The 26,225-nt window shown below is 46.0% G+C and overlaps 1 protein-coding gene across 14 annotated transcripts in view; it reads left to right on the top strand.

Annotated features, from left to right (window-relative positions):
- Nucleotides 1–26,225, top strand: part of ANKRD17 (ankyrin repeat domain 17) — a 1,381,421-nt gene that overhangs the window by 547,375 nt on the left and 807,821 nt on the right. For all 14 annotated transcript variants that reach the window (XM_078676026.1, XM_078676025.1, XM_078676019.1 and 11 more), the window contains exon 13: nucleotides 21,631–21,774. In XM_078676026.1, the coding sequence (XP_078532152.1) occupies nucleotides 21,631–21,774 (144 nt within the window). The remainder of the gene's footprint in view (nucleotides 1–21,630; nucleotides 21,775–26,225) is intronic.

Raw genomic sequence — 26,225 nt, 5'->3', positions numbered from 1 at the left:
CCACAGAAGGCCGCGCTGAAGAGACTCAATCTCTCGGAAGTACGAGGGGGGCACAGGATCAAAAGAGTTCTGGAGAGCATATAAAAAGCGTGGGAGGGCCATCATTTTAAAGAGGGTAGCGCGACCCAGCAGGGAGAGAGGCAACGCCTTCCACCGAGCCGAGTCCGCCCGGAGCCTAGCCAGGGGGGGTAACAAGTTAAGGCGGTGGCGCACGGCAGGGTCTCAAGAGATATGAATCCCTAAGTAGCGAAAGCTGGTTGGCTCCACTCTCACGGGACAGTTTGCGGGCACCCGGGGCGGGGTCCCGCTTAATAAAAACAGAACCGACTTCGCCAATTGATTAAGAAGCCAGAGTATCTGCTGAAGATGGCCAGGACGTCCATAAACACTATCAAGGAAGCCCGGGGGGAAGTCAGATACAACAGGACATCATCCGCGTAAAGCGAAATCTTATCTTCACAGTCCGGGGTCCAACGCAATCCCTTTATGGAGCGGTCCCAGCGCACCCAGGCTGCAAGGGGCTCCAGGGCCAGAGCGAACAGCAACGGTGAAAGGGGGCACCCCTGCCGGGTGCCGCGCCCGAGAGCAAAATCACCGGACCTGTGATTGTTCACGACGACTCGCGACAAGGGGGCTGAGTAAAGGAGGCGGACCCAGCCGATGAAGCCGGGGCCGAACCCCAATTTAGCCAACACCGCAAAGAGATAGGGCCATTCCACACGGTCGAAAGCCATAGTGGCGTCCAGGGACAAGACGACGGCGGGCTCGTGAATATAAGGTGCGATGGCCAGAACTCCGTGAAGGCGTCTAAGATTGAGCGCAGTATTCCTTCTAGGCATAAAGCCGGATTGGTCGGGATGGACCAGGGTGGAAATTACCTTCACAAGGCGCGTGGCGAGTAATTTCGCCAACACCTTGGGTTCCACATTCAATAGCGAGATCGGTCGATTCGAAGAGCATTCCAACCGAGGCATACCCTCCTTGTGGATGACGACTATGTTGGCGATTCGCTGGTCATATGGCAACTCACCGCGCTCCAAGCTCTCTGCGAACATGTGCTTCAAGTACGGAGCTAGTCTATTGACATGAGGTTTAAATAATTCAATCGGGAGACCGTTAATAGCGAGCAAACTCCTCCACAATCAACTGGGGGTCTGACGTGTCTGCAGAGCCAGCAATGTGCAGCTCCGGGACCAGCCTAGTGCCCCAGTCGCCCTTCTCGAGCCAAGCAATCAGTTTTCCGGCCTTATCACCGTGTTCGTAGATCCTATCCTGAGTGACGTCGAGCTGTGCCCTAGCCGTATCTCGAGTTAAAGACCTGTATTCATCCCGGAGCAGCCCAAGGCGGTGGTCCGCCCACGGTTCGCCCCCGGAGGAGACAGCGGTCTCCAAAGTCAAGAGCTCCGCCGCCACCCTATCTAGCTCTGCCCTTCTCTTCCGTTTTTGCTCAGCAACAAGGGAAAGAACCGCCCCCCTGACCACTGTCTTATACGCCTCCCATAGGGAGCGTCGGGAATCGACCAAGCCCTCGTTCTCACTGAAGAAGCTGTTGGTGACACGCTCTAGTTCTCTTTTCACCACAGGGTCTCGCAAGGGCCAGGCGGGGATGGGGGCAATCCTACCTACGTCCCTCCTCCCCACACACAAACGCAACCAAACTGGCGAGTGGTCAGAGACCCCTCGCACCAAGTGTGTCACTTCACTAACCGTGGTCGCTTGGGCAAAACATAGTCAATACGAGAAAGAGAGCGATGCGCCGCAGATGTGTGCGTGTACTCTACCGTTCCCGGGTGCCGCAAGCGCCATCCATCAATCAAGCCCGAAACCGAGAGAAAGTCAGGCAGCCACCTGCGGGAGGGCAACAATGCACGGGAGGGGAGCCTATCCAATTCACCGTCCATAGCTGCGTTAAAATCACCACCGATCACCATGAGGCCTATAGACAAAGCAAGAAATACCCGGCCCAAGTCACAAAACGTGTCAGTCTGCAGCGATGGGGGGACATAGACAGACAGAAACGAGACCGTCTTCCCTTCCCAAACCCCAGAAACACCGACATAACGCCCACGATTGTCAGACCAAGTAGACTGGATCGTAAGTGGCAATGAATTTTTGACCAGGATGCCCACCCCCCTGGAGCCCGAGGTGAAACCAGCATGCGCCACCAGCCTATAGCCACCCCTGTGCAGAGCCATGCAGCGGTTTCCCAGTAAGTGGGTTTCCTGTAACAGGACAACATCAGGCGAACGCCGTCTAATTAATTGATTCACAGCAGTGCGCTTTATCCTGTCTCCCAGGCCATTAACATTCCAACTAAGGACCGAGAGTCCCAGGCCCTGTCTAGATGAAGCCATTGGACATTGAAAAGAAAGAATGTTTCAAAGAGTCCCATTGCGCACACCGGTCACAGACCACAAACAAAACAACATCCCAACCCCCCCAACCCCCAAACAACACTCCCCCCCCCCCCCCACCCTGCACCCCTGCATGTAACATGTACACATCCACAACTCGCAGTGTGCCTGTCGCCCCCTCTAACTAAGGACTAAAAGTAGAAAACGGAGGAGGACCTTCCAACAGATCGCCAGCCCCCGCCACCCCAGACCTATCTATTCCCCCCTCTCAGACACGTATACAGTAGGCTGAAACAATAAAAGGCGGAGAGGGTGAAGAAAGAGTAACAAACCCCCCGTCAATCCTTCTACAGCGATGATGGTAAATGCCTAGGATAAACAGTTCATCCTTCGCCGTTTTCCACCTGAGAATGTCCCTCGGGACCAGGGTCCCCGAGTCGATCCAGCCAGTCCGCCACTACCTCCAGAGAGTCAAAGAACCATGGCTTGCCTTTGTGTTCAATGCGGAGGCGGGCCGGGTACATCATCGAGTACTTCATGTCCCGATCTCGAAGTCTCCTTTTGATCAACACAAATCCCTGCCGCTGTCTCTGCACCATCCGGGTGAAGTCTGGGAAAAACAGCAAGGAAGCATTTTCGTAGGCCAGCGGACCCGAGGATCTCGCGGACTGTAAAATGGCGTCCCTGTCTCGAAAGTTCAGGCCACGGGCAATGATGGGACGGGGAAGCGCGCCCGTTTTTGGGCGACCACCGGGCACCCTATGAGCCCTCTCCACAGTGAAAAACTTGCTCAGGCCCCTGGGTTGGAGATGCTTCAGGATGAGATTGTTATATAGCTCATATATATCCTTATATCGTGTTAAGTTAGCATAGGTACATTTGAGATTTAAACGCCATTTTTCCTTTCTTGCAACTTCTGCACACGACCCTTAATTGTTGACTTAGCTTTCAACCTAGTTGTTTGCCGTGGTGTATGTGAGAATAATATGTTATTGCTCTGATATCAGTTTTGTTTAATAAACCATGTCTGCACGGTGAGTGCTGAAGTTTCAGGAGCAACACGATATGGAATTGTTATGAGGTCTGATCTCCACGCCTTCATAGTCATAACACAAGTGCAGCCTTTGCCAACTTGGGCTTGAGGCGGGATTGATATTGCTTTGCACGAGAATTGTTAACACACTTGATGCGGTGCACATGCAGAGAGAGCTGGTGTATGCTGATGTGATTCCTTCATGCTAGGACACTAAGGTATGGGCCCGCCCTAAAACAACCCAAAGAGACCTTCTTAGCTAATAATATAATATATGTGTTAGGGTGGGTGAGATATAAGTGTTGTTAACTCTTATTCATTACAGCATGTTAACATGCTGTCACCATTCGCTTTTTATGTCTTAGTAACTATGCTGATAATTTTGCTACTGATAATAAGTATACTTGTATTATCTAAGATACTGCGCCTGAGAAGACGGCATTAGTAAATAAACATTTCAAATGCACATGTGTCTTCTTTACTCCATGTTCTGGTTTGTCTAAACATTGGAAGTTTGATATGTCCAATGAGACACTGTAGCTAGCTCGGTAAGGGGTGAGTTGGTTGCTAAGGTAAGTTTTGGGACACCCTAATTTGCCGAGGTTCCACTCCTCTGTGCACAGTTCTGTGTGAGTACAGAAACCCTGCAACATGGCGCCCAACGGTTTCGGTGGTCTTATTTCATGACACTCGAGTAGTTTATCGTTCATGCCTTAACCCCTTCACATCCGTTTCCGGAAAACGGGGTGTCGGTGAAACCTACCTATTTTTTGAAATAGGTCTTTATTCAAGCTTGATTCATTCTTAAACGGTTTCTTTGAATTACTACCCAGTTGTGCTACAAAGTATTCTTTGTGTTTTCTTGTTTCCAGTACTGTCATGGCGGCGGTGGCTATTGCGCAGCATAGTCGCGTAGCGGTACGCAACCATCTTCAGACGTACCAGGTCCCAGTAGATGGGATGGCTGTGATTTTCGTGGTATGTGCAGATCCGGCGTTTCCTTACGAGTTGTTTTACTCTTGGGTTACGTTTCCGGCTGTGGACGCTAATTCTGGTTTGTTCCACTCCTACACCGCCTCGGATGTCCCGGCTGAGTATACGCCGTACAGGGCATTGGAAATACCTATTGATCATTGGCAGCATCGAGTTTGGTTTGATGGCGCCCTCCCCCACTCTTTGTCCGCAGCGAGGTTAGGTCCACTCTCAATTCCAGGTACAAATTGGCCTGCGTTGGGTGGCTTTACCCCGCACCCGAATCACGGGGCTTGTACCCTTGCAGAAATTCGCAGGCTACATGTTGTTTCCATATCCGTGATTCGTGCTTTAGTGCAATACATCGGTCGCCACCTGCCTGGTGGTCCCCAGGGGGGTGCGGCCGTTCCCTTGGATCGAGGCGGAATGCGTCTCAATCCAGTGATGGTTAATTCGGTTTTTGGTGCGCGTCCTGTTGACAACGATGACTTCCCATTCTGGCTAGCAGAGAAGTTTGATCAACTGGAGGCGGTTTTTCCGAATTCTACTCCTGCTGATAAACATAGAATGTTAACGATTACTCTACCGAAGGATATCACTCCTGAACTTGTTGACTGTGAAAGCTGGGGAAAAACATTTGCGGCAGTTTATACGAGGTGCTTCGGTACCCCGTCTATGACTGCCCTGCCTGAAATCATTAGACGTGTTCAGAATGATCACGGTCCAGAGTCAGCGGTTGAATTGGGTATGCGCCTGTGTGGTTCTTTTGAGATTGTAAGTGATCTCATTCTCTCCAATGTTAAAGGAGATGCAGTTAACTTTCAGGTGTCGAATGCTTTGGCTGCTCTGCCCGATGCCGACAAACCCCGCCAGTTAGCAAAGATTGTGGTGGCCGCTTATAAGACAATTGGCCGCACAAGTAGGGGTCTGAAATATTTTCCAGTAAAGGAGAAAAAACAACCTCAGGGACAATCTGCAGTGACAGATGTCCAGCCCAAGTCCAAGAAACAAAATTGGCCTAAGAAACAAACACAGGGGAAGAAGACTACACAGACTCAGGATTCTTTTCCTGCAGTACAAGCTCCTGCGCCGACAGACAAAGTTTATGATTTGCGCGATCGCGCGATGATTAAATCACCTGATCGATTTCAGGGTTCTGATCAACGCTCTCCTCGTTCCTTTCAGGAGACATCGGCCCCGAAGACCGGTGGAGGAGGAGGGGGTGGACGTGGACGTGGTGGCCAACAAGGACGTGGTCAGTCCCGCCAGACGGACGGCGCAGTGAAGCAGGAGGATTCTACGCCTAAGCGTCCGCAGTTTGCGAAGAAGAAAGTCGCAGCCTTAACAGCGCATAGATATGCCACAGATAGTGAGAACGCGGCTTCGGAATCTGACGTGGGCTCTGACCTTGCTGGACAGCGCGGCGGAGATTACCATAGTCAGAGAGGCGCTCCGTCCACTACTGAGGGTGACAGCGACTGATGTGTTCGTTGTGATAGAAACAGCGGATACGAGATTAGCTCCCCCTGAAAGACTTTTTGAAATTGTCCTGTTAATTGAAGGTGACATACAACGTACTGTCAGAGGGGTATTTTGGGAGAACCTTTCGTCTACATATGATATTTTGCTTTCGGAGGCTGACTGGCCCCCGCCTTTTGTGCTCGCAGCGCCGCGAGGGGAGGAGGTAATCCTGCCCAGTTTCGCGCACACAGTCTCGACTGAGCATGCGCAGCATTTTGCAGAAGAGTGGGCTCGGGCTCTTGCGCCGGCTCTGTACCGCAACCAATGTGGATGGGATAAATTGTCACCATGCCACGATATTCCTTTGCGGTCGGAGCCACAGCCGCGGCCTCAAAATCCCATACTGCGTGAAGCTAAAGCAGCCGTCGCAGAAATCCTTGAACAATTGGAATATCAGGGAGTTATTGAAACGTGTGTGTCACCGATGAATAATCCCCTTTTTACTGTGACCAAACCTGACGGATCATATCGTTTGGTATTGGATTACCGGCATTTGAACTCGCATTGCCGTAACTGTGCAGTACAGAATACTCACGGCTCTGCCCTAGTGGATAGTCTAGTGCGTAAGCGTTTCAAGACAACGCTTGACATTTCCAATGGTTTTTATGCCCACAGACTGGATGACTTTAGCTCCCAGTGGACAAGTTTTACGTCCGCTGGGGTGCAAAAACGTTTCCGGCGACTCCCAATGGGCTACAAAAATAGTCCTGGAGTCTTCACCTCCAGAATAGTCACTCTGTTGGAGGGAATCGATCCAGATGCATGTTCTTATGTGGATGATATTTATCTCACAGACGACGAGATTTGGATGCATCTGTGTCGAGTGAATTCCATAATTTGTACCTTTGCTGATATGGGTTACAAATTTAATTTTGCAAAATCGCACATTGCAGAACACACGGTGTTGTTCCTCGGCTATGAGCTGAACAATGAAGGTAGAGGTTTGGCTCCTCACTTCTTGGAGAAATGCGCACAATTGCGCGCTCCTACAACACTGAAAAAATTACAGTCTTTGCTGGGTTTTTTGAATTTCGGCAGAACTTACATTCCGGAATATGCCCAGCGTATCAAGCCTTTGTATGCTTTGATACAACCAACTTTCTCAAAATCATGCTGGCTGCCTGAGCATTCAGCCATTTTGCAATCCTTGCAGGCTGATCTGCTCGCTTCTAAATATTTACTGACTCGTGATAACCACACCAACCTGGTAATAAGAATAATTCCTGGGACGGTGGGTTTCACATACCTCACTTTTAATGAAGGTGACACAGTACCTATTGCTTACAAGTCACACTTGTACACTTCGGCTGAGATGCGGTTTCCCACAGTGGAAAAGGTTTTAACTGCTGTACAGATGGCAATTCTAAAAGAACGAGCACTGTCTCAGGGGAAACGCATGCTAGTGGTAACACCCTGTCCTCACTTGGAGGCAGTCACGAAAGCCAGTGTACCGAATTCAAAAGCTTTGCACCCTCGGTGGATTCAGTGGGCTGCGTCATTGTCATCCACGGATGTCATGTTTATTTTTGACGCCTCCTTACGGTCGCAAGAGTACTTGCAGTATGAATTCGTTCATCCTGCTCCTCTGGCTATGCGACCTTTGGAGGACTTCCATTGCATCATTTACACTGATGGGTCGGCGCAGGTTGCGCATGGCTCTAAACATGCCTACGATTCCGCATGCGCCATTGTGGTCGGTGCTATGTTGAATGATGAGTTCATGTCCAGGGAGGTGCACACGTTGCCCCTGGGCGATTGCACCGCACAATTGGCGGAGCTTCGTGCTCTCTTACTATCTTTGGAGTACGCAGATCCAAGTGTTACTACTCTAATTGTAAGTGATTCTTACTACTGTGTCCAGTCTTACAATGAAAACTTGTTCTTTTGGATTCAAAATGATTTTCATGATTCCAAGGGTAGCACAATAAAACATAAAATGATCTGGGTTCGAGTGGCAGAGCCTAAGGCTATGTTGCCACTCGTTTATGTGATTCATACTCTCGGTCATCAGCGCGTAGGAGTTCACGCTGTTGGCAACTCGCTTGCTGATGAAGCAGCGAAATCAGCAGTATCTACATACTTAGTTGCAGCAGTTACTAGGTCTAAAACCAAGATTGATAGCGACATCTTGGCAGCGATTGCTGCCTCTGAGAAGGGAAGTAAACATCCTGCGGGATTCCCTTCGAAGTATAAATACCACTTAAGTCCCGAAAAGGTTCCTTTTGTGACAATTCCTGATGTTGGGGAACGGCTGATTCCCAACTCGGATCGCAGAGCAGACTTGATTACAGCGGCTCATGAAGGTGTGGCGTCTGCGCATGCGGGCGTCTCGGCCACTGTAACTCAATTACAACTACGTTTCTGGTGGCGGGGACTGTACAAACAGACGCGTGATTATGTCCTTCTTTGTGACATATGCCAGCAGATTAAACCTTCAACTGCTACGCGTCCGCCACAGACTCAGTTGTACATTTCTAATAAACCGCTAGGTTGTGTTTATTTAGATCACTGCGGTCCTTTTTCATCTGATACTGCATATAAGTACATCTTAGTAGCAGTTGACTCATGCACACGCTTTGTGTGGGTATGGCCACATCGCAGCGCTGATTCACGGACTGTCATTAGAGATTTGCGTATCTTTATAGGGATTTTTGCCTGTGGTACCTTCCATTCGGATCAGGGTCCGGCTTTCGCCTCTAAGGCGTATAAGGATGCCATGACTTCGATGGGGGTCCAAGTCAAGTTTTCGTCACCCTACAGACCTGAGGGTAATAGTGTAGTTGAACGAATGAACCGTGATTTAAAGCAATCTTTGACAGCCCGAGTTATAGGCACTGGCAGAAACTGGCTGGCTCACCTCTATGGCGTGCAGCGTGCTCTTAATAATCTCCCTAGAAGGTCTCTGGGTGGGCGGACCCCATACGAAATGCTCTTTGGCATCAAGATGTACGTCCCTGACCTTGACGGTCTAGACTCTGTGGTTCGCGCCACTTCCTTTGACGCAGATGAACATTGCAATGTTTTACAGAATCTACAAAAGACCAGAGACAGTCTTGCAAAGGAACATTTGCCCTCCACATCGGATGATGCGTTGCAGATCCCGGTAGTTGGCTGGCTACCCCAAGTTGGAGAACTGGTTCGAGAGAAGATCGACAACAAGAAAGAGTTTGGTCCCTCCTATCGAGCTCCAGTCCCAGTGCTTGGAGTGAAGGGCACAAGAACAGTCATTTTACCACCACTTCCAGGTCGTAAAGAAAACAGGTTTATTTCTATTGACAATGTCAAGATACACAGAGTGGCCGATTCTTCTTAGCATGACACCAGCTGTTTCCTGTCCTTCCATTGTGAGAAATTCAATTATGCCCACTGCTTCTAATATTGAACCTGAAGTGGCCATCGAATTACCTGCTGTTTCCAGTCCATTATTAAATAATTTACCCGGAACTAACATTGATGAGACAGACTATACATACCCCACTGATTTGTCCATGCCTGACCTGCAAGCTCGTTTAGCCACGGGATCCAGATTTTCATTTGACTCGGCTTCCCTTGCCTCGAAAAAACCCTCTCAAATTGCGGTATATGCTAGCATGTTTAAAAAACATTTTTTGATACCTCCGTGGATATACATTTGGCTGGTCCTTTTTTCGGTTTACCTTTTTATGTCAATTGGTTTTGTGTTTTATTTTTTTCGAATTATGAATGGACACTATGTCGAGGAGAGAACTTGCATTACTCATTTAAATGGAACTTTGGCCCCACTTTCCTCTTCACATTCTACACACAGATTAAAAAGAGACTTGACTTTGGTTAACATCACAGCATGGCCTGTTCTGGATGGAATCGCGTGGGATGCAGTTCGTTTTCAGATTCATGGCCCAACGGAAGTCGTTAATGTTCCAAATGTACTTAGAGTGAATATGGGGGATGTGGTGAAACAAAACATTCGTTCTGATGATTGGGATGTTAATGCTGTGGAAAGTTTGTTTTCTGATTTAAAATACTATGCTGCTTTTGATGCTGAGGATTTATATTTGGAATCTGCTAATTATGGTGAATTGTTCTGTTACCAACATTATGGCAATCACTTCTTACACAAGACATCTTCCCGAAGGGATGCTGTTAATTTTACTCAGTGGGAACATTGCCCGGCACCTACACAAGGGAGTTCGGAAACGTTTCTTAAAAAGTATACTTATTTCACTGACTTTAACCAGACCAATCCCGAGTCCTTTTATTTTAAATTTCACAAACAGCCACTGTCCAAGGTTAGACTTACCGATACAAAATTGTTGTATTCGAAGGCCTTCCTAGATCAATTAGTTACTGGGGGCTATGAGTTATGGAAGGAAACAATAGACCTTAAATCGGTTTGGGGTTCAAGGGCCTGGCAGGTACGAGGCACTGAGGCTTTGCACCGTGCATGTCTCATCCCGAATCATATGTTGTTTTTAAATGAAACCATTTCCCAGACCACATGCTTTGGATTGGCTACATCTAAAAGGTTAAACACCCCGTCTTTCCCGGAGTTGGAGGAATATGAGAATTGGAGTAATTTTACTCAATTGTCCATTAAAGATATACAGGCTCTGCTTCTTAATTCCTCCTTTAACATTTCCAGTATGAATCCCAAGGGTTGGCTGCTTTGGCACCGTAGTGCTGATTCTTGCCAAAAAAGATTTTTAAATATAACTGACGGATTTAAGACTGTTAGATCAGATCCCCGGTTTGATTTGAGTCATACTGTCACCTCTTACTCTGTGGGCAAGTTGTGTCAAGCTTGGCTGAAACATTCAACTTTACCTGCGGTTAAGTATCACCTTTCCAAACTGAATGCAGACGTGGATTTGAATGATTTCATTAAAGGCCCAGCTAGTGGCAGGTCGAAAAGGTGGTTATATGGGGTTTACAATGAAATTTGGAAACTCTCACAGATTGAGGCTGCTTCACGCCTTAGGGCTATTGATCAGGCGAATCTTGAGAAAGTGCTTGCAGTGGTTGACAATAGCATTAATGTGCTTTCCTCTAGAATTTACACATTAGATAATATTGTGTCGTCTGTTGTTGATATTGTGCATGATGAAGTGTCAGTATTATACCATGGTCAAAATCAATTACGGTCAATCATGCAGTTTGCATGGACACTTCAGACTCTGAAAATGGGTAAAGTTCCCTGGGGATACATGAACGTTTCCTCTTTATTTGCACCGTTTAATTTGACAGACAAACAACGCTTGCTTTCAATGCGTGATGCTTCCTTTTCTATGCTACATATTGAAAGGTTGGAATCTTTACCTTTTTCTGTGGCAGAAGCCACTGCTGCTACGTGGCTTATCCACGGTTTAATAACACTGCCTTTTGCTTTATATAAGTTTTCAAATTGTATGAAATATGTGCCAATAGGTCGTTTTGAACCCTTAGGTAGCGGTTTTCTTCATGAGGTCTGGTCACTCCCATACACATACAGATGTTTCAAGGATGAACAGGAGGTTTATCTGACAGGGGATGAGTGTACTGAGACTCCAGATCATTCTTTGATGTGCAGACACATACGGTTACACGGTTCATGTAACAAGGACCGACCAAATATGGCTTGCGTTTTACAGGGCACGCCAGTTCCTGCTATCATCCCCACGTTTAAATTGTTAGAGAATGGTAGTTATTTAATGCTCAATAATGAAAACTGTTGTGGGTTAATTAAAGGTATAGCTTTCATAGTAACAGTAAGTGAGCGAGTTATTTGCTGCAGAAATGTTCTTTATCCTCCCACACGTGAACATAGGGAGTCTTCCATTTGGCCACAGATACCGACCTTGGGAGCAGAATTCAGCGGCATGGCTAGAATAAGAGCTCTATTGTCCCAGAAAGAGGTGGCCTTGAGCTCGGCCCGTGAAACTTTCGTGCTTCACATTGCCAACACCCGTACGGAGGTTCAGGCTCTATTAAATACTGATTTGCCTTTGCATTTCGGAGCTATGGTTCGTTCTATCTTTAACGCATCCTCCACAACGGGCCTAGCACATTTTTTTAAAGTTGTTAGCAGTGGTCTCGTGACTTCCTTTGAGAAGATTTTTGGAGTCATCCCTGCCTTCTTCCATTCTATTTTTTCATCCTTGTTTGGAGGGTTCCCGTTTTTACTTGCATTAGCGGCTGGCGCTTTGGTGGTTTTCTGCCTTTTTAAATATGGATGCCCTTCCTGTGCAAGACCACGCTCAACTGCTACTGACGCGGTTTCGCAACCGCATGCTTGATTATTATGGCACACTGCCGTTGGCGACTCTAAGCACGGCGTTTGGATTATCTTTTCGGTTCTCCTATTTCACCTGTGTCCAGCCTGTATTTCGCTGCCTGACCTGTGATTTCCTTTGGGCCATTGATTTGTGTCTCTGCGGACCGATATCTTCTGACGTCGATTTTGATCAACTGATGAGTCCTATCATTGCTCACGAGTTGGTTTGTTCTGACGAAAGGATTATGGCCTTGGCGGTGGCACATGGACTAATGGGTCCCTGGGATGTGTTGTCGGCAGCGCAAAATTTCTTGGAACGAAGTTTTCTTGAAAACCCACCGAGCTGTCCTCTGATGGTTATAGAGGATCCGGTGCTGGGAGATCACGTATGTTCCTTTCATCTTTTAAATTGGATGGCTGAACTGTTTTCGGATGAGGACAGTGACTTCCTCCTGGAGGCTGTTGCAGCTTACTTTTCATATACAGTCTTATCATAAACACTGCCTCGAATTGACATGCTGATTAATAGCATTTCCTTGCTTTTATTGACTTTTGGTCAAGACATTTTATTTTTTGCTTGCCTATTGGCTTGAGCCACATTATACTTGTGGGCTATTTTTTAACATTAGTTTTTATAATTGAATTTTTATTCATGCTCGTTTATTGTTGGATTCTGCTCTCATGTGATGGCACTTCTGTTATCTTATTTAGTCCGTTCTCGGATCATGGGGGGGTGTTATATAGCTCATATATATCCTTATATCGTGTTAAGTTAGCATAGGTACATTTGAGATTTAAACGCCATTTTTCCTTTCTTGCAACTTCTGCACACGACCCTTAATTGTTGACTTAGCTTTCAACCTAGTTGTTTGCCGTGGTGTATGTGAGAATAATATGTTATTGCTCTGATATCAGTTTTGTTTAATAAATCATGTCTGCACGGTGAGTGCTGAAGTTTCAGGAGCAACACGATATGGAATTGTTATGAGGTCTGATCTCCACGCCTTCATAGTCATAACACAAGTGCAGCCTTTGCCAACTTGGGCTTGAGGCGGGATTGATATTGCTTTGCACGAGAATTGTTAACACACTTGATGCGGTGCACATGCAGAGAGAGCTGGTGTATGCTGATGTGATTCCTTCATGCTAGGACACTAAGGTATGGGCCCGCCCTAAAACAACCCAAAGAGACCTTCTTAGCTAATAATATAATATATGTGTTAGGGAGGGTGAGATATAAGTGTTGTTAACTCTTATTCATTACAGCATGTTAACATGCTGTCACCATTCGCTTTTTATGTCTTAGTAACTATGCTGATAATTTTGCTACTGATAATAAGTATACTTGTATTATCTAAGATACTGCGCCTGAGAAGACGGCATTAGTAAATAAACATTTCAAATGCACATGTGTCTTCTTTACTCCATGTTCTGGTTTGTAATGATAATATAACGAAAGAGTGTTCATGAGTCCCACGTACCCTGAGGTACTGTAAGTTCATGTTCTGGTTTGTCTAAACATTGGAAGTTTGATATGTCCAATGAGACACTGTAGCTAGCTCGGTAAGGGGTGAGTTGGTTGCTAAGGTAAGTTTTGGGACACCCTAATTTGCCGAGGTTCCACTCCTCTGTGCACAGTTCTGTGTGAGTACAGAAACCCTGCAACAAGATCCTCGACAAAAAGGTCCGGGGTATCTCCTTCCGAACGCTCCGGAACCCCCAGGATGCAAATGTTATTCCGGCGTGCCCGACCTTCATACTCGTCGAGCTTCTGATCGAAGTGGGTACGTGCCACCTTGAGATCGGACACCGCCCTCTGGAGCTCCGACACATCCTCGATGAGGCTCCCCGTCTTCATTTCCAGGTCCTTGACCTTCTCGGACGTTTTGTTGAGGTCGGCCCTAACAAGACCCACCTCGATAGTAACCGTGTCCAACTTCGTGTCTATTGTCCCCAAAGAGGATTGGACCCCCTTGATGGCCGCCATCAGTTCCTTCATGGTCGGATCATCTCCGGCCGGATCCCCCTCTGGGCCGGGATCCCCTTGAGACAGCATATTTGTCGATCCGATTCGATTGGACTTGACGGTGCGGCTTCTGAGCCTTCGGGAGGGTCTTGTCAGGGTCCCGTGTCGCCATCTCCACCGCAAACGCAGGAGAAACCCACCACTCCTCAGTCGAGCGAAGAAGGGCCTTGTAGCGATTATCCGTTGGGTAGAGCAGAGCGCGCAAGGGAGCTTCGATCGCCACCCGGTAACAGCAAACAAGGGACCGACCGGCCACTTCCGGTCTCGGCAGCCGATGTTGTCGCACTGCACCCCGGATGGAAGCACACCCGGGGTCCCGGTCTTCATGGTCGTAGGCCCCAATTCCTCCGACGACGATACTCAGACGCCAGAGCAGGCAATCGATTCCAAATTTCACCTATTGACTCAGGTGACGGTCCCCCACAAGATAGTGGGGACGGGGTACAGGATAGTATGCCGGATAGGCGGTCAGGAAGTGGCGGCCGGCGGAGCCGATGCTCAAGCGGCCATCTTGGTCGCTAGCGCGGCTCCTCCCCCGATATCACATTTTTAATATGATCTGCTACTCCTCCCATTGCCTATTGGGCTATTCTGTATATCTGTGGTACTCGATTGCGTATGCATTTTCATCAACAATTGGATCATGCACATCATGCTTTTACTCATATATACATCCCCAACTGTCTTACCCACCCACTTCAGCATCCCAATTATGCTAAGGAGCCCAGTTTTTAACAGAACAACAACGTAATCATACAACATGTCTCCTATCATAGTCTCTCACCAGTATTATGGTGCAGAAGGAGAACTTTGTCCGGTTGGGGGTTTCCCCTCTGGGGGGTCACCAGGACACCTCTTACCCCCCATGTTCTTTCAGGGGGGGGGGGGGGGGGGGAGTCGGGGCGAGTACATTTACCACTGCACCTAGATAGCCCATATTATATCCTAACGCCTCCCTCATGCAGTCCTTGTGCATGCCTAATTGCAAAGGTAAAACAAATGGCATATACTTCTACCAACAAAAGGTATTACATACCCACAAGTCATTTGTATAGGCGTTAGTCCACATTAGCATCTCTTACACTATCATTAACATGAGGAGTTTCATACAAACCTTATACTCCACAACAAACTCTATATTTCCACCCGTCACCATTTTTTAATTTGTTACCGATTGTCCTTTTTCAAAGACCTGCTTCAAAGACCTGCTTCAATGGTTTCTATTTCTATTTATTGGATTTATAGAGCGCATGGCTGCCCAAGGGATTCCCAGCGCTAAAAGGAGCTCTGACAGTGAACAAGCTAAGCCAATGCCTAATTATTGTGGGAAAAGCCAGGTTTTCAAATTCTTCCTGAAAGCTAGTTTGTTTGGGGCAGCACGAATTTCCAGTGGGAGGGCATTCCACAACTTAGGTACCAGATGGGGGAAAGATCTACCTCCCCATCTGGCTCTTTTAACTCTGGTAGTTTTGAGGAGCTGTTTCTGGCCGTATCTGAGATGTCTAGAAGGAATGTGCCTGGATATCAGGTTCCTCCGTTTTTCCAGCCCAGAATTGTTAATAGCTTTACTTTCGATGCAAAGAGTTTTACACGTAACTCTAGCCTCAATGGGTAGCCAGTGGAGCTGTTTAAGTGCTTCCCTAGCAGAGATGCGGTTGGGGATCTTTAACATGAGTCTAGCGGCCACATTCTGTACCACTTGCAGCCTCCTAATTACATATTTAGGTGAACTCAAATAGAGGTAGTTTCCATAGTCCAAACGTGAGATAAGGAGGGATTGTATCACCATTTTCCTCACCTGCTCAGGGATTATATTAATGATTTTCCTTACCATTTTGAGCAGGGAAAAACATATCCCCGAAAGTTCCCTGGATTGACAGTCCAGTATTAGGGAGTCCTCCAGCCAAATACCCAGGTTTTTTATAGCAGATTTGGCGACAGGAGGATCTCTCATACATTTGGGCCAATGTATCAGAGGTGAGTGGATACCTTGATCTCCGAGCAACATGAGCTCCGTTTTCCCCCGTTCAGCTTAGGATAGCTTTTGGACATCCAACTCACCACTCTCTCCAGACAGATGGGTAGTTGATTGTCACTAGATTCAGAGCCATTAGAAAAGGACACCACAAATTTTGTCATCGGCGTATGACCCCACCGATATTCCAAATTCCTGTACCAGCTCAGCCAACTGACGGACATAAGCAATGAACAAAGTCGAACTGAGGGACAAACCCTATGGGACGCCACATGTGGTAGGGAGGTGCTCTGAAGCTCAGTCCCTTTATCATCTGGAAATATCTATTATCCAGGAAGGAGGCAAGCAACTCCAAGGCTTTTCCCTGAATCCCCATTTCCTCCAATCTCACTTTTAAAATAGCGTGATTCACAGTGTCAAAAGTGGTACTGAGAACTAGCAAGAGGATGGCGGCAGACCGACCCTCATCAAGTGTGGATTTTAGCTCTTCAGTAACTGTCAGTAAAGCCGACTCAGTACAGTATGTGGCTCGGAAGCCCATCTGGGTAGGATGGAAGATATCATTGGACTCTAGGAAGTTAGACAAAGAATGGTTAACATGCTTCTCCAGGAGTTTACCCAGGTATGGTAAGAGGGAGATTGGACGAAGATTATTCAAAATTGTTGGATCAATATTGGCTTTCTTTTGGAGTGGCTTGATGATAGCATGTTTCCAAGCTTTTGGAACTAATGCCGAATCTAGAGCGAGATTGAGAAGTTCAGTCTCCAAGGGTGAATGAATATCCAGTGCATCCAGTAGCAGATGAGGGGGCACTGGGTCCAATGTAGAACCCGATTTAATTGTCCTAATCAGCTGTCGGACTTCTCTTCCTCTAATCTGGGAAAACAGGCCAGGGAAGATGTTTGGGGCGATTTATCTAACAGTGAAAGGTTCCCTGTTTTTAAGGAATCAATCGTATAGTTTAGTCACCTTATTAGAAAAATAGGCTGCAATGACATTGCATCTTTTAATAGAAGTAAGGGGGGCGTTTGTGTGTTTTTGTGTGGGTTGGACAAGGTTTTTACTACCTTAAACAATTCCTTAGAGTTTGTTGGCCGGGCTATTTTGTCTCCATAGAATTTGAATTGGGCTAACTTAATTTCATTGTGGTATGATCTGATTAGCAGCTTGTAGTCCGATTTGAGGGAGGGGTCATAATTTTTCATTCAACGCTTTCTAATTTTTTGCATTGTTTTTTTAGTGCAAGAAGCTGCTCATTAGACCATGGGGTGATTCTAGAAGGTTTGCTGTTAAAGGTTTTTTTTTCCGTGCACAGGTATTGGCGGATTGAGTAATCCAGTGTTCCCACTGCTGGTATTTTTCGTCTAAATTCCCTGGGAGGATGGGGGAGTTTTCCTTGAGGGTGGTTTGCCATGTTTTAGAGTTCACTTTAGACGAACTCCTCTTAGTGAGACTTTGAACTAGCGATGTGTGCCCTTGCAGTGGCATAGGACAGGAAAAGGTAATTAAGCAATGATCTGACCAAGGTACTGGCAAGGGTTTAGAGACTGTAAGTTGCGGATCATTGGAGAAAATAAGGTCCAGAGTATGACCCTTCTCATGGGTAGGTAGTTACAAATTGGGTAAATTGCAATGCTTCCATGCCGCTTGAAGCTGTCTAATATGATTGGAATCGTGCTTACCTACATGAAGATTAAAATCACAGAGAATTGTCAATAGTCATTTCTATATTAAAGCTGGATATTTGATCAGTTAGTGCCCCTAGGAATCTGTTACTAGCACCTGGGGGCCTATAAATCAATACCCCTGAAAATGTGTGTGGGGAAGGGCTAAATTAACTGCTCCGTCCTCGTTGTCTGCTTCATCTCCTGATGATCTTGTCGCCTCTTGTCTTTCCAACTGTTTTACAAAGAGCATGGCATCCTTGGGTGACAAAAATATCTTGGCTTTGCCCTTGTGTTTAATTCTGAGACGCGCTGTGTGAGAAGTTAGCCCGGTCTAATCGACCCTTATTGATGGTAGGTTATAAAGTCAACCTTAAAGAAAGCTATCCTAGGGGTAGCTGTGGAGAGCAGCCTTCAGGCTAAGACTTGGAGACGAGTTAAGCAAGTTATTTTACCATTTATAATTTCTTGAGTACCAAATGAAGGTACACCACACAAGGTATATATCAAATATATATGTATTTATTCTAAACACAACCCCTCTGGACTCTTTGAGGTCAGAGGTAAAAGTACAATACAAGGAACTTAATTAGCATATGTTAAGTTGCACAATAAAGTTTTGCCCTAAGGGCCTCACAAACCATATACTAAAATAGTGGTATAAGAACCACGTGAGGAATAGAAAGCAGGCCTAGGGCCTGTGGAAACGCCGGGGCTGCTCAGGACAACCAAAGGTTAAGATGTAGGAGGCCCAGGGGAGACATGTGCAGGGTCTAAACACAGCCGCGGCTTACCATTGACTTTCTATGGGGAACGAACAAGTTACAATTTTAAAGAAAAAGGGTACAAGGAGGTGAACTGCGATGGAACCTTTTTAGACTAGGACACTTGGAGAGTCAATACCCACGGCAGCACCGGAGTACTTGTGTTACCTCACCAAGGAAGCCGGGTGCATAGGTGTCTTTTCGTGTCTGGTTACGGCGTCGATTCCAATGGTGAGCTGCAAAGAAGTGCTGCAGGTGACCAGAGGAGAATGAGTCTGGGCCACTAGCCAGTGACAAGGGCGGCAATAGAAAGATGCCACCAGATGTCAGGTGATTTCAGGTGAAGAGATGAAGTTTGTCTCTTCAGCCACGAGGGCCAGGAGGCATCGACGATGGCCAGGAGCTGGATTCGAGCTATCCCTCGAAGGATCTAGTTGACTGCGGTGTCGGTATCCGGATTGGACCCAACAAGCCTTGGCAAACGCACCCCACGCAGGATGTCGAGATTGACTTCGGTGCAGACCAGCAAGGTCTGTAGAACTTCTCCTTTGCAGGGAAGTTGGAGCAAGCCTGGAGCAACCAGGAGAGCAAGTTGGAACGAAGGTTGGTCTTCTTCGGGGCTCACTAGCCAACAGACTAGGACCGCGAAGACACGTCAAGCTGTAATGCACAAAGCGGGCCCACGGGACACTCGTGGAGTGTGGGCCTCTGAGCTTCGGTGCAAAAGGTGCTCGGGGCTGGGGCTTCAAGCACCCCAGTGCACAATTTAGGGATACCTCGGGAAGAAGGTGCAGGTAGCAAAATGCAGGATGTCCAGGAGTTCCGGTCCCACGTCTCTCATGTCCGCCTCGGGTTTCAGCTTTGCTGTGAGCGAAGGTCGGGGTCAGAGATGTCTGAAAGTCCGTGTCCTGTGTCGCAGATTCTTCGGGATCTGGCAGTGGGCCTCGAAAATGCAGACCGGCAAAGATGCGGTTGGTGCCTGTTTGAACAGGGTGGTCACTCCTTGACCACAAGGGAGTCTTCCTGTCGAAATGGAATGTCGAAGGTCCAGGATATATGTTGCAGAGTTTCGTCCAAGGTAATCTAAAGTCCTGGGGACTGGGGTTTTATACTTATGGTAAGTTTAGGGGTTGGACTAACTCTAAGGTCCCTCCTATGGGTGGACCTGGGGTGGAGGTGGAGGTGGTTACACCCCTTCCTCTTTGTCCAGTTTCGCGCCAGAGCTGGGGCTGAGTGCCCCAGCAACCGGTTTGAACTGAGAAATGCATAGAGCCCCTTGTGTGCCCAGGCAGTGTCTGGAAAGCATTCACTGAATGCAGCCCTCCCTGCCCCAATACACTAAGAGCCTGTCTGGGGAGGTTCCAGCACCTCCCTGGACAGAAAACATTGTCCCGGCCTCCCCTCCCGGAGTTTCATCCAGAAGCAGGAGGGCAGACTTGTGTCTGTGGCAGCAGCATCCATATATGCCAACTTACACTACGGGGTGTTATTGTTAGTTTTCCATTCCTTTTCACGTTAGATGCCGGTGGTGTTGTAGGATAAATATCAGATTACAGCCCGGACCAGCAGAGCAGCACTAAGGTGCGGCCATCTTTATTGTATTCCTTCGCTCTTCTCCACGCTAATCATGCATCCTTTTTTCTGGGTATATAGCCACTGCTCCTCGCCTCATCATCTGTCACCTGAATACACTACTAACGTCATTAATGCAACTTCCATTTGAGCTGATGCATTCATTTTCACTGAAACATCCCCTGAAGATTGTTGGTCAGTTTTTTTTGCTGTTACTTAAGTTTGTACTTCCATTGATATTCAGGAGCTTAAGGTACACAAGACATATGCAGGGCCAGTGTAGTTTTGTATACTCATCCAGAGTTTTCCTTGAGGGGACATCCATATTCCACATTAATCAAACAATTGAGTTAACCGTATTCTGTAGATTCAAAATAAGATATTTAATCCAATTTGTGCACTAGTGACCAGAAAAAGCCTATAAGAAAGTCTTTGGCAACTGTTTTTTACCCTCTCTCCATAGACGTTTAGCAAGGTTATGCCATAGCGTGTTGTATCATACTCTGTATAAAGTTGTTGCTCCCTAGATGACAAAACAATAGTTTTTAGGCATCGTGCTCAATCAGCGAGCTAGAAAGGGGTTTCCTAGCTTTCTTAGACAGTATCCATTGCCGACTACTGTGTAGCTATGGCCTAATTCTGATGCACACACTGTGCTGGTACATGATCCACAAGCGGTACAAAAGGGGGTGGTGATGGACGGAGCATCTGAACCAATCAAACACTCACACCAAGTCAAAAGATCTGCGTTTAATCCATCACCGTTCTTTAGCCCACTCTGCCCCCCCCCAGTTCAGACATGGCTATATGCAAATCAGTCTGACCCTGTGCCTCATGGGAACAGTCCAGCCCGAACTGCCAAGCCATGCCTTCCCTGGACCGGAAACAAGATTCCGAGGACCGGTTTCTGGCATTACAGCCATCTTCAGCCCGGCTTGATCCAGGCAAGGGGGCCCACAGTGGGCAGACAGTTCAAATAATATTTTTTGCTAATGCTTGGCCGTAATGCATACTTCTATAAGGTGTGAACAGTGCTTTTGCTTTCCACAAACATCATGCAAGTCCGTAACTAGATTATGCTGTAATAGGAAAACATTTATGAATGATGTTTGCAACTGGAGTAATCTAGTTTTAGCTGAAATCCTCCGGCCCCCACTGTAGAGTTTTTACAATATTTTTCACTTTTATTTTATTCAATCCTTCAATTACACAGTCAGGAAAAATGCAATCCAAAAGTGATGCGTGGCATTGTGAGTTTGTTTAGCCAAATGACTCATACATATGATTCTTGTTGATACACCAAATGTTTGTTTAATCCAAGATGCTTTTCATAGACAAATCACTAGATGGTGAAATTGTGTTATGCATGGAAATCTACAACAAATAGATAAGCAACCTCTTCTTGGTGTTTTTTTTCCTCCAAATTTTTATTTTCTTCTATGTTTATACAGAGCGTCATTGAAAATCAATTTGCAGTATGGTTTTGTGAATTATAACGTAAGATTTTTGTTTTTAATAGGATGGCTCAACCATGTTGATAGAAGCTGCAAAGGGAGGACATACCAGCGTAGTGTGCTATCTGTTGGATTACCCTAACAACTTGCTTTCTGCTTCTCCACCTGATGTCGCTCAGCTGACCCCACCGTCCCATGATCTAAATCGGGTATGTAACTAGGTAGTCTAGAGCTGAACGTCTGTAGTTGTATCAATAGACTACAATTTGAGATCACCTGCATGCAGCCGATACTGTACTTGATGCTTTTGCTGAAGAACTCCCTGGCCTTTATTGTAAGTATGGAATTCATTATTTTTACTTGTATGTATTTTGTTTTTACTAAATGTAAGTTTCACTATGTCCAAAATGTAGCGGACATTTCACTCAACACCTACCCCATTGCCATTGTGTTAATGGGTGTAATTCTGAGATTAATTAATAATTCAAACCTACAATATGCTGGAGCAACCATTTATTCATTGTACTATCAATATATTTGCCACTAATCGCTTTATGTGCGAATAATTCACCTTTCTGTAGAGAAAGTGCTGTTTTTGCATACAGTCAACTCACCTCATTTCTATATTTCAAATATTCCTCTTGAAAGCAAATTGTTCTGCTCTCATGCCATATCCTGTGCATATGGTCATAGAGTCTACTAATGCACATACATTCTAATTAAATGTAATTTTGCTGAAAACTCTGCTGTGCCTGGCTGGCTGTCTGGCAGTGGGGATTTTGCTGAATAGAGTACTGCTATTTGACCGTGTTAACTCTGCAGGTGATAAATTAGCCATAGTATGCCAGTTAAAAGTTCAAATGCCATGCACCTGCTTTTTAAGGGAATTGCCATATTTTTAACATTGTGCAGCTTCAGGGAGAATCTGATACCAAGATTAAAGGGTGGTCAGTGTTGGCATCTGATTCTCACTGAACCTGCACAGTGTTACACATTGGCATGTTTTCCAGCCCTGTTCGTCTGTAACAACAAATGAGTCACAGAGAGGTGCAAATTATAAAGAAATACTGAAAGCCTGTCTATAAAGAATTCTGTATAATATTACTGCACTACAGGCACAAACATGGGCCCTTGGCACAATCCATCTGTCTGAAGAAACAAGACTGGTTTTACGTTCTCCAAAGATGCATAGTGTTCTAGCTCCAGTATAAAAGCTCTGTCTTCTATAATGCATTTTGAATATATATTCTGAATTTCAGGGTGGCCCAGTAATTGACCATCTGTTAGTCATTCTGCTACTGTGAGTAGTGTATAATAGTCTAACCAGTGCCTGCATTGCAATTACGTTCTACTACCTGTATTCATTGGTTCAGTTAAAGAGAATACTACAAAAGTTTACTAATGAATTATGCAGTTTTTGTTGCTTTCCCCATTTCCTATCTTTTAACAAGTGCAATAATGTTGGTCAATCTAGTGATGCCTCCAATGATGTCATAAATATTCTCTCACAAACATGCTCCATACCCCTGAATAGATGGATTCTATTTTCTTATGATTCCCTTCAGGGTCATGCCAGTAGATCACGGCAACAAGGTATCCTTTGAATAAGGATAGGGGTCATGTAACAAAAAAGGCATTCATGGGATAAAATCATTGCTTGCAGAGGAAACACTGATGGGCTGCAGTAACCCCATCAGCAAAGTGCTGTACTGCCTGATAGCCAAGCACTTCTGGGGTTAAAGGTAAAAGCCGCTTCATACAAGGTGACACTTCTTACATAACAAAAGCAATGCATTGCACCTATAACAAGACATAATCTCTGCAGCAGTTTATAGAGGGTTATGAACTGTGGTAGGGTCAAAGTTGTACTTTTCCTCATTCTTGTGGATGGTTTAATCTTTAGCTTTCCTGTTTGGTTGTAGTCCATAAGGCCAGTTAAACCCATTGACCGACTGTTTAATGAACATCCGTACACAGAATATGGCTATCCAAATTTAGCCAAATGAGAGTAATATAAGATTTGGCTCTTAGACCCCACACTCTATTGAAGTGATTATTTTCACAAGCAAAGGCTGAAAACCCTGGGAAAGAAAGTATTAAAGGACTGTTTTAAAACATCTTTTGTTATTTACTGTCTACACAATGGGGAGTGTACTAGATGTCCTAACTTCTAACTTGACAGTCTACAGATCAGCGGATTCCAAGCTAATCTGTTCAAGAAGAGGCAAAAGTTTTGTGATCGCTGCATCACTCGGCTAAGTCTAGAATTTCAAAGATCATATTTCGAGAGACCTACTGCACTGATTAGCCCGACACTAGAGTGTATTACTCAGCCCTCCAGATGCAGGTGTGCACTAGGAACTGTCATGCAGAGGGTACTAAAGTAACTTCTAACTGATATGATTTAATTGATAGTATAAGGAAAGAAACGATACGTTCGAGGCATGTGTGCTTTAGATATACATGCTTTGCATACTCCTGCCATCTAGAGTTGGTTCCGGATGTTTGCAAGTTGTTTTTCTTCGAAGAAGTCTTATCCAGCCACTAGGTAAGGTGACTCCTCCTTTCAGTGATAGTGCGCATGGGCATTGACTCCATTGTTAGATTGTTTTCTTTCTGCCATCTGGTTCGGGCGTGTATGGCTGCGCTCCGGTCGAAACCGTCCTTCGGGTTCCCCTTGGTGCTCAATCCACTGTACCCTCAACTGTACTGTTATCGTACGCGTTTTCCTCTCTGTGTATAGATTCTATCGGGAACTTTTCCATCTTAGGTCGAAAACATCGTGGGCGGTCTTCAGGCCTAGCCGCGTTGTTTCAGCTATCTGCCGAGGAATGGACTCTGTTTCAATTCTGTCCTCGGTGCCACTCAAAGTACCCTTGCACCGACCTTCACCAAGTCTGCAACTTGTGCCTCTCACCGAAGCACAAGGAAGAAGATTGTGAGGCTTGTCGGGGGTTCCGATCTAAAGAGACTTCTGGATTGTTTGGCTCGATGACGAGAAATGCAGCGCAAAAGCATTCAACATACTCCGGATATCTTTTGAGAAGAATCCAAACGGGAAGAATCAACAGCTGCGGAAGAAGAGTGGGCCTTCTCGGTCCCAGAATCTGATTCTGACTTAGAAATCGAATTGGAGTCAGAGGACGTTCCAGTGGGACAGGGTGCCGTGGGTCCTAAAGCCCCCTTACCCCATAAACTCTTAAAACTCTAAACATAAGACATCGGCACCACCTCTGCCTTTGGGCCTAAGTCTGCACCTAGACGTTGTTTCGGATGTCCCGCCCTCAAGTCCGGCACCAAAACAAATAGTCAAGCTTTCCGGCTCTGGATCGAGTCAAGACAGATTGTCTTCGGATCCGAAATATTGCACTCCGAAAGACAAATCTGGTTTGGAGCCGAAACCTTCTGCTTCAAAGGATAAAAGGGACGAGTCCAGTTCGGGAAATGAATAGATGTCCCAGATCCCCCGAAATCGATTTTTGTATGTAATGAAGGACAGATTAGACCCGAAACTGAGAAAGCTCCCATGTACTGGACACATTTTAGCTAAAACTCCTTCAAAAAGGAAAGTTAGTTCAGAGGACACTGGGTATAAGATTCCTCTTAAGAAGGACATTCCTACAAGTCCTATTCACCCTACTTTGCCATCCCCCCACCATCTTTACCATTACCACAACTGCCAGCCTCAGATCCAGTACACACAAAAACACAGGGGTCTCCTCATACACAGCCTAATTTAGGAAATGATGAGTATGACAATGTTCCTTTACCAACAGATCGGTTGGATGATTATAATATTGATCCACCCATAGGTAATGATCCATAGTTATACCCTGCAAAACCATCACCTCCGTATGATAAATTATCGAGCTGATTTAAAGGGCAGCAGCTTATCATGGAGGTACACTGCACAAAGAGGCTTTGGCAGAGGACTTTTTATTTGAGACACTAGGGTCTTCACAAAGGGCAAATCAGTCTACGTATGTTAAAAGGCATGATAAGGCATGCAGATTAGATTTTTAAGGACCCTGCTCGTACCCATATTTTAACACCCAGGGTTGACGAAGTACAAACCGTCCTGTATTTATTAAAGGACAGTTACCCTTAGACTCACTGGTAGTTTGTAATGCTCATAAAAAAGCAAACTCTCTCTCTGGAGATGCACTTCCCCCGGATAAAGACTCTAAATTAATTGATACATCCGGTAAAAGAGTGGTTGTTAATGCTGCTAACCACTGGCGCATTGCCAACACGCAGGGCCTACTAGCTAGTTATGACAGGGCACACTGGGATGAGATGGAAAGCCTACTTCAGTCTCGCCCAGGAGAGCAAGAGAAAAAGGCACAAGTGCTACTCCAAGAAAGAAAACTTATATCTAATTATTCTATTAGATGCGCGCTAGATGGTACAGACACTGCAGCAAGAAAAGTTAACACAAGCATTCTTTTACGCCGACATGCCTGGCTTAGGATTCCAGGTTTTAAACCAGAAGTCCAGCAAACTATTTTAAATACCCCCTTTGACAAGCAACATATTTTTGGTCCTCAAGTTGATGAAGCTTTAGAAAAGATAAAAAAAGACACGAAGTGGTGAAATCCATGGGAGCACTTCAGTCTCCATCAAGCAGAGGCTCATTTTGCTGCTCATTTTATAGGCTAGG

This window comes from Lissotriton helveticus, chromosome 2_1, assembly GCF_964261635.1.
Source record: "Lissotriton helveticus chromosome 2_1, aLisHel1.1, whole genome shotgun sequence".
Taxonomy (NCBI): domain Eukaryota; kingdom Metazoa; phylum Chordata; class Amphibia; order Caudata; family Salamandridae; genus Lissotriton; species Lissotriton helveticus.
Note: the sequence above shows the minus strand (reverse complement) of the source record. Positions and strands in the feature narration are given on the sequence as shown.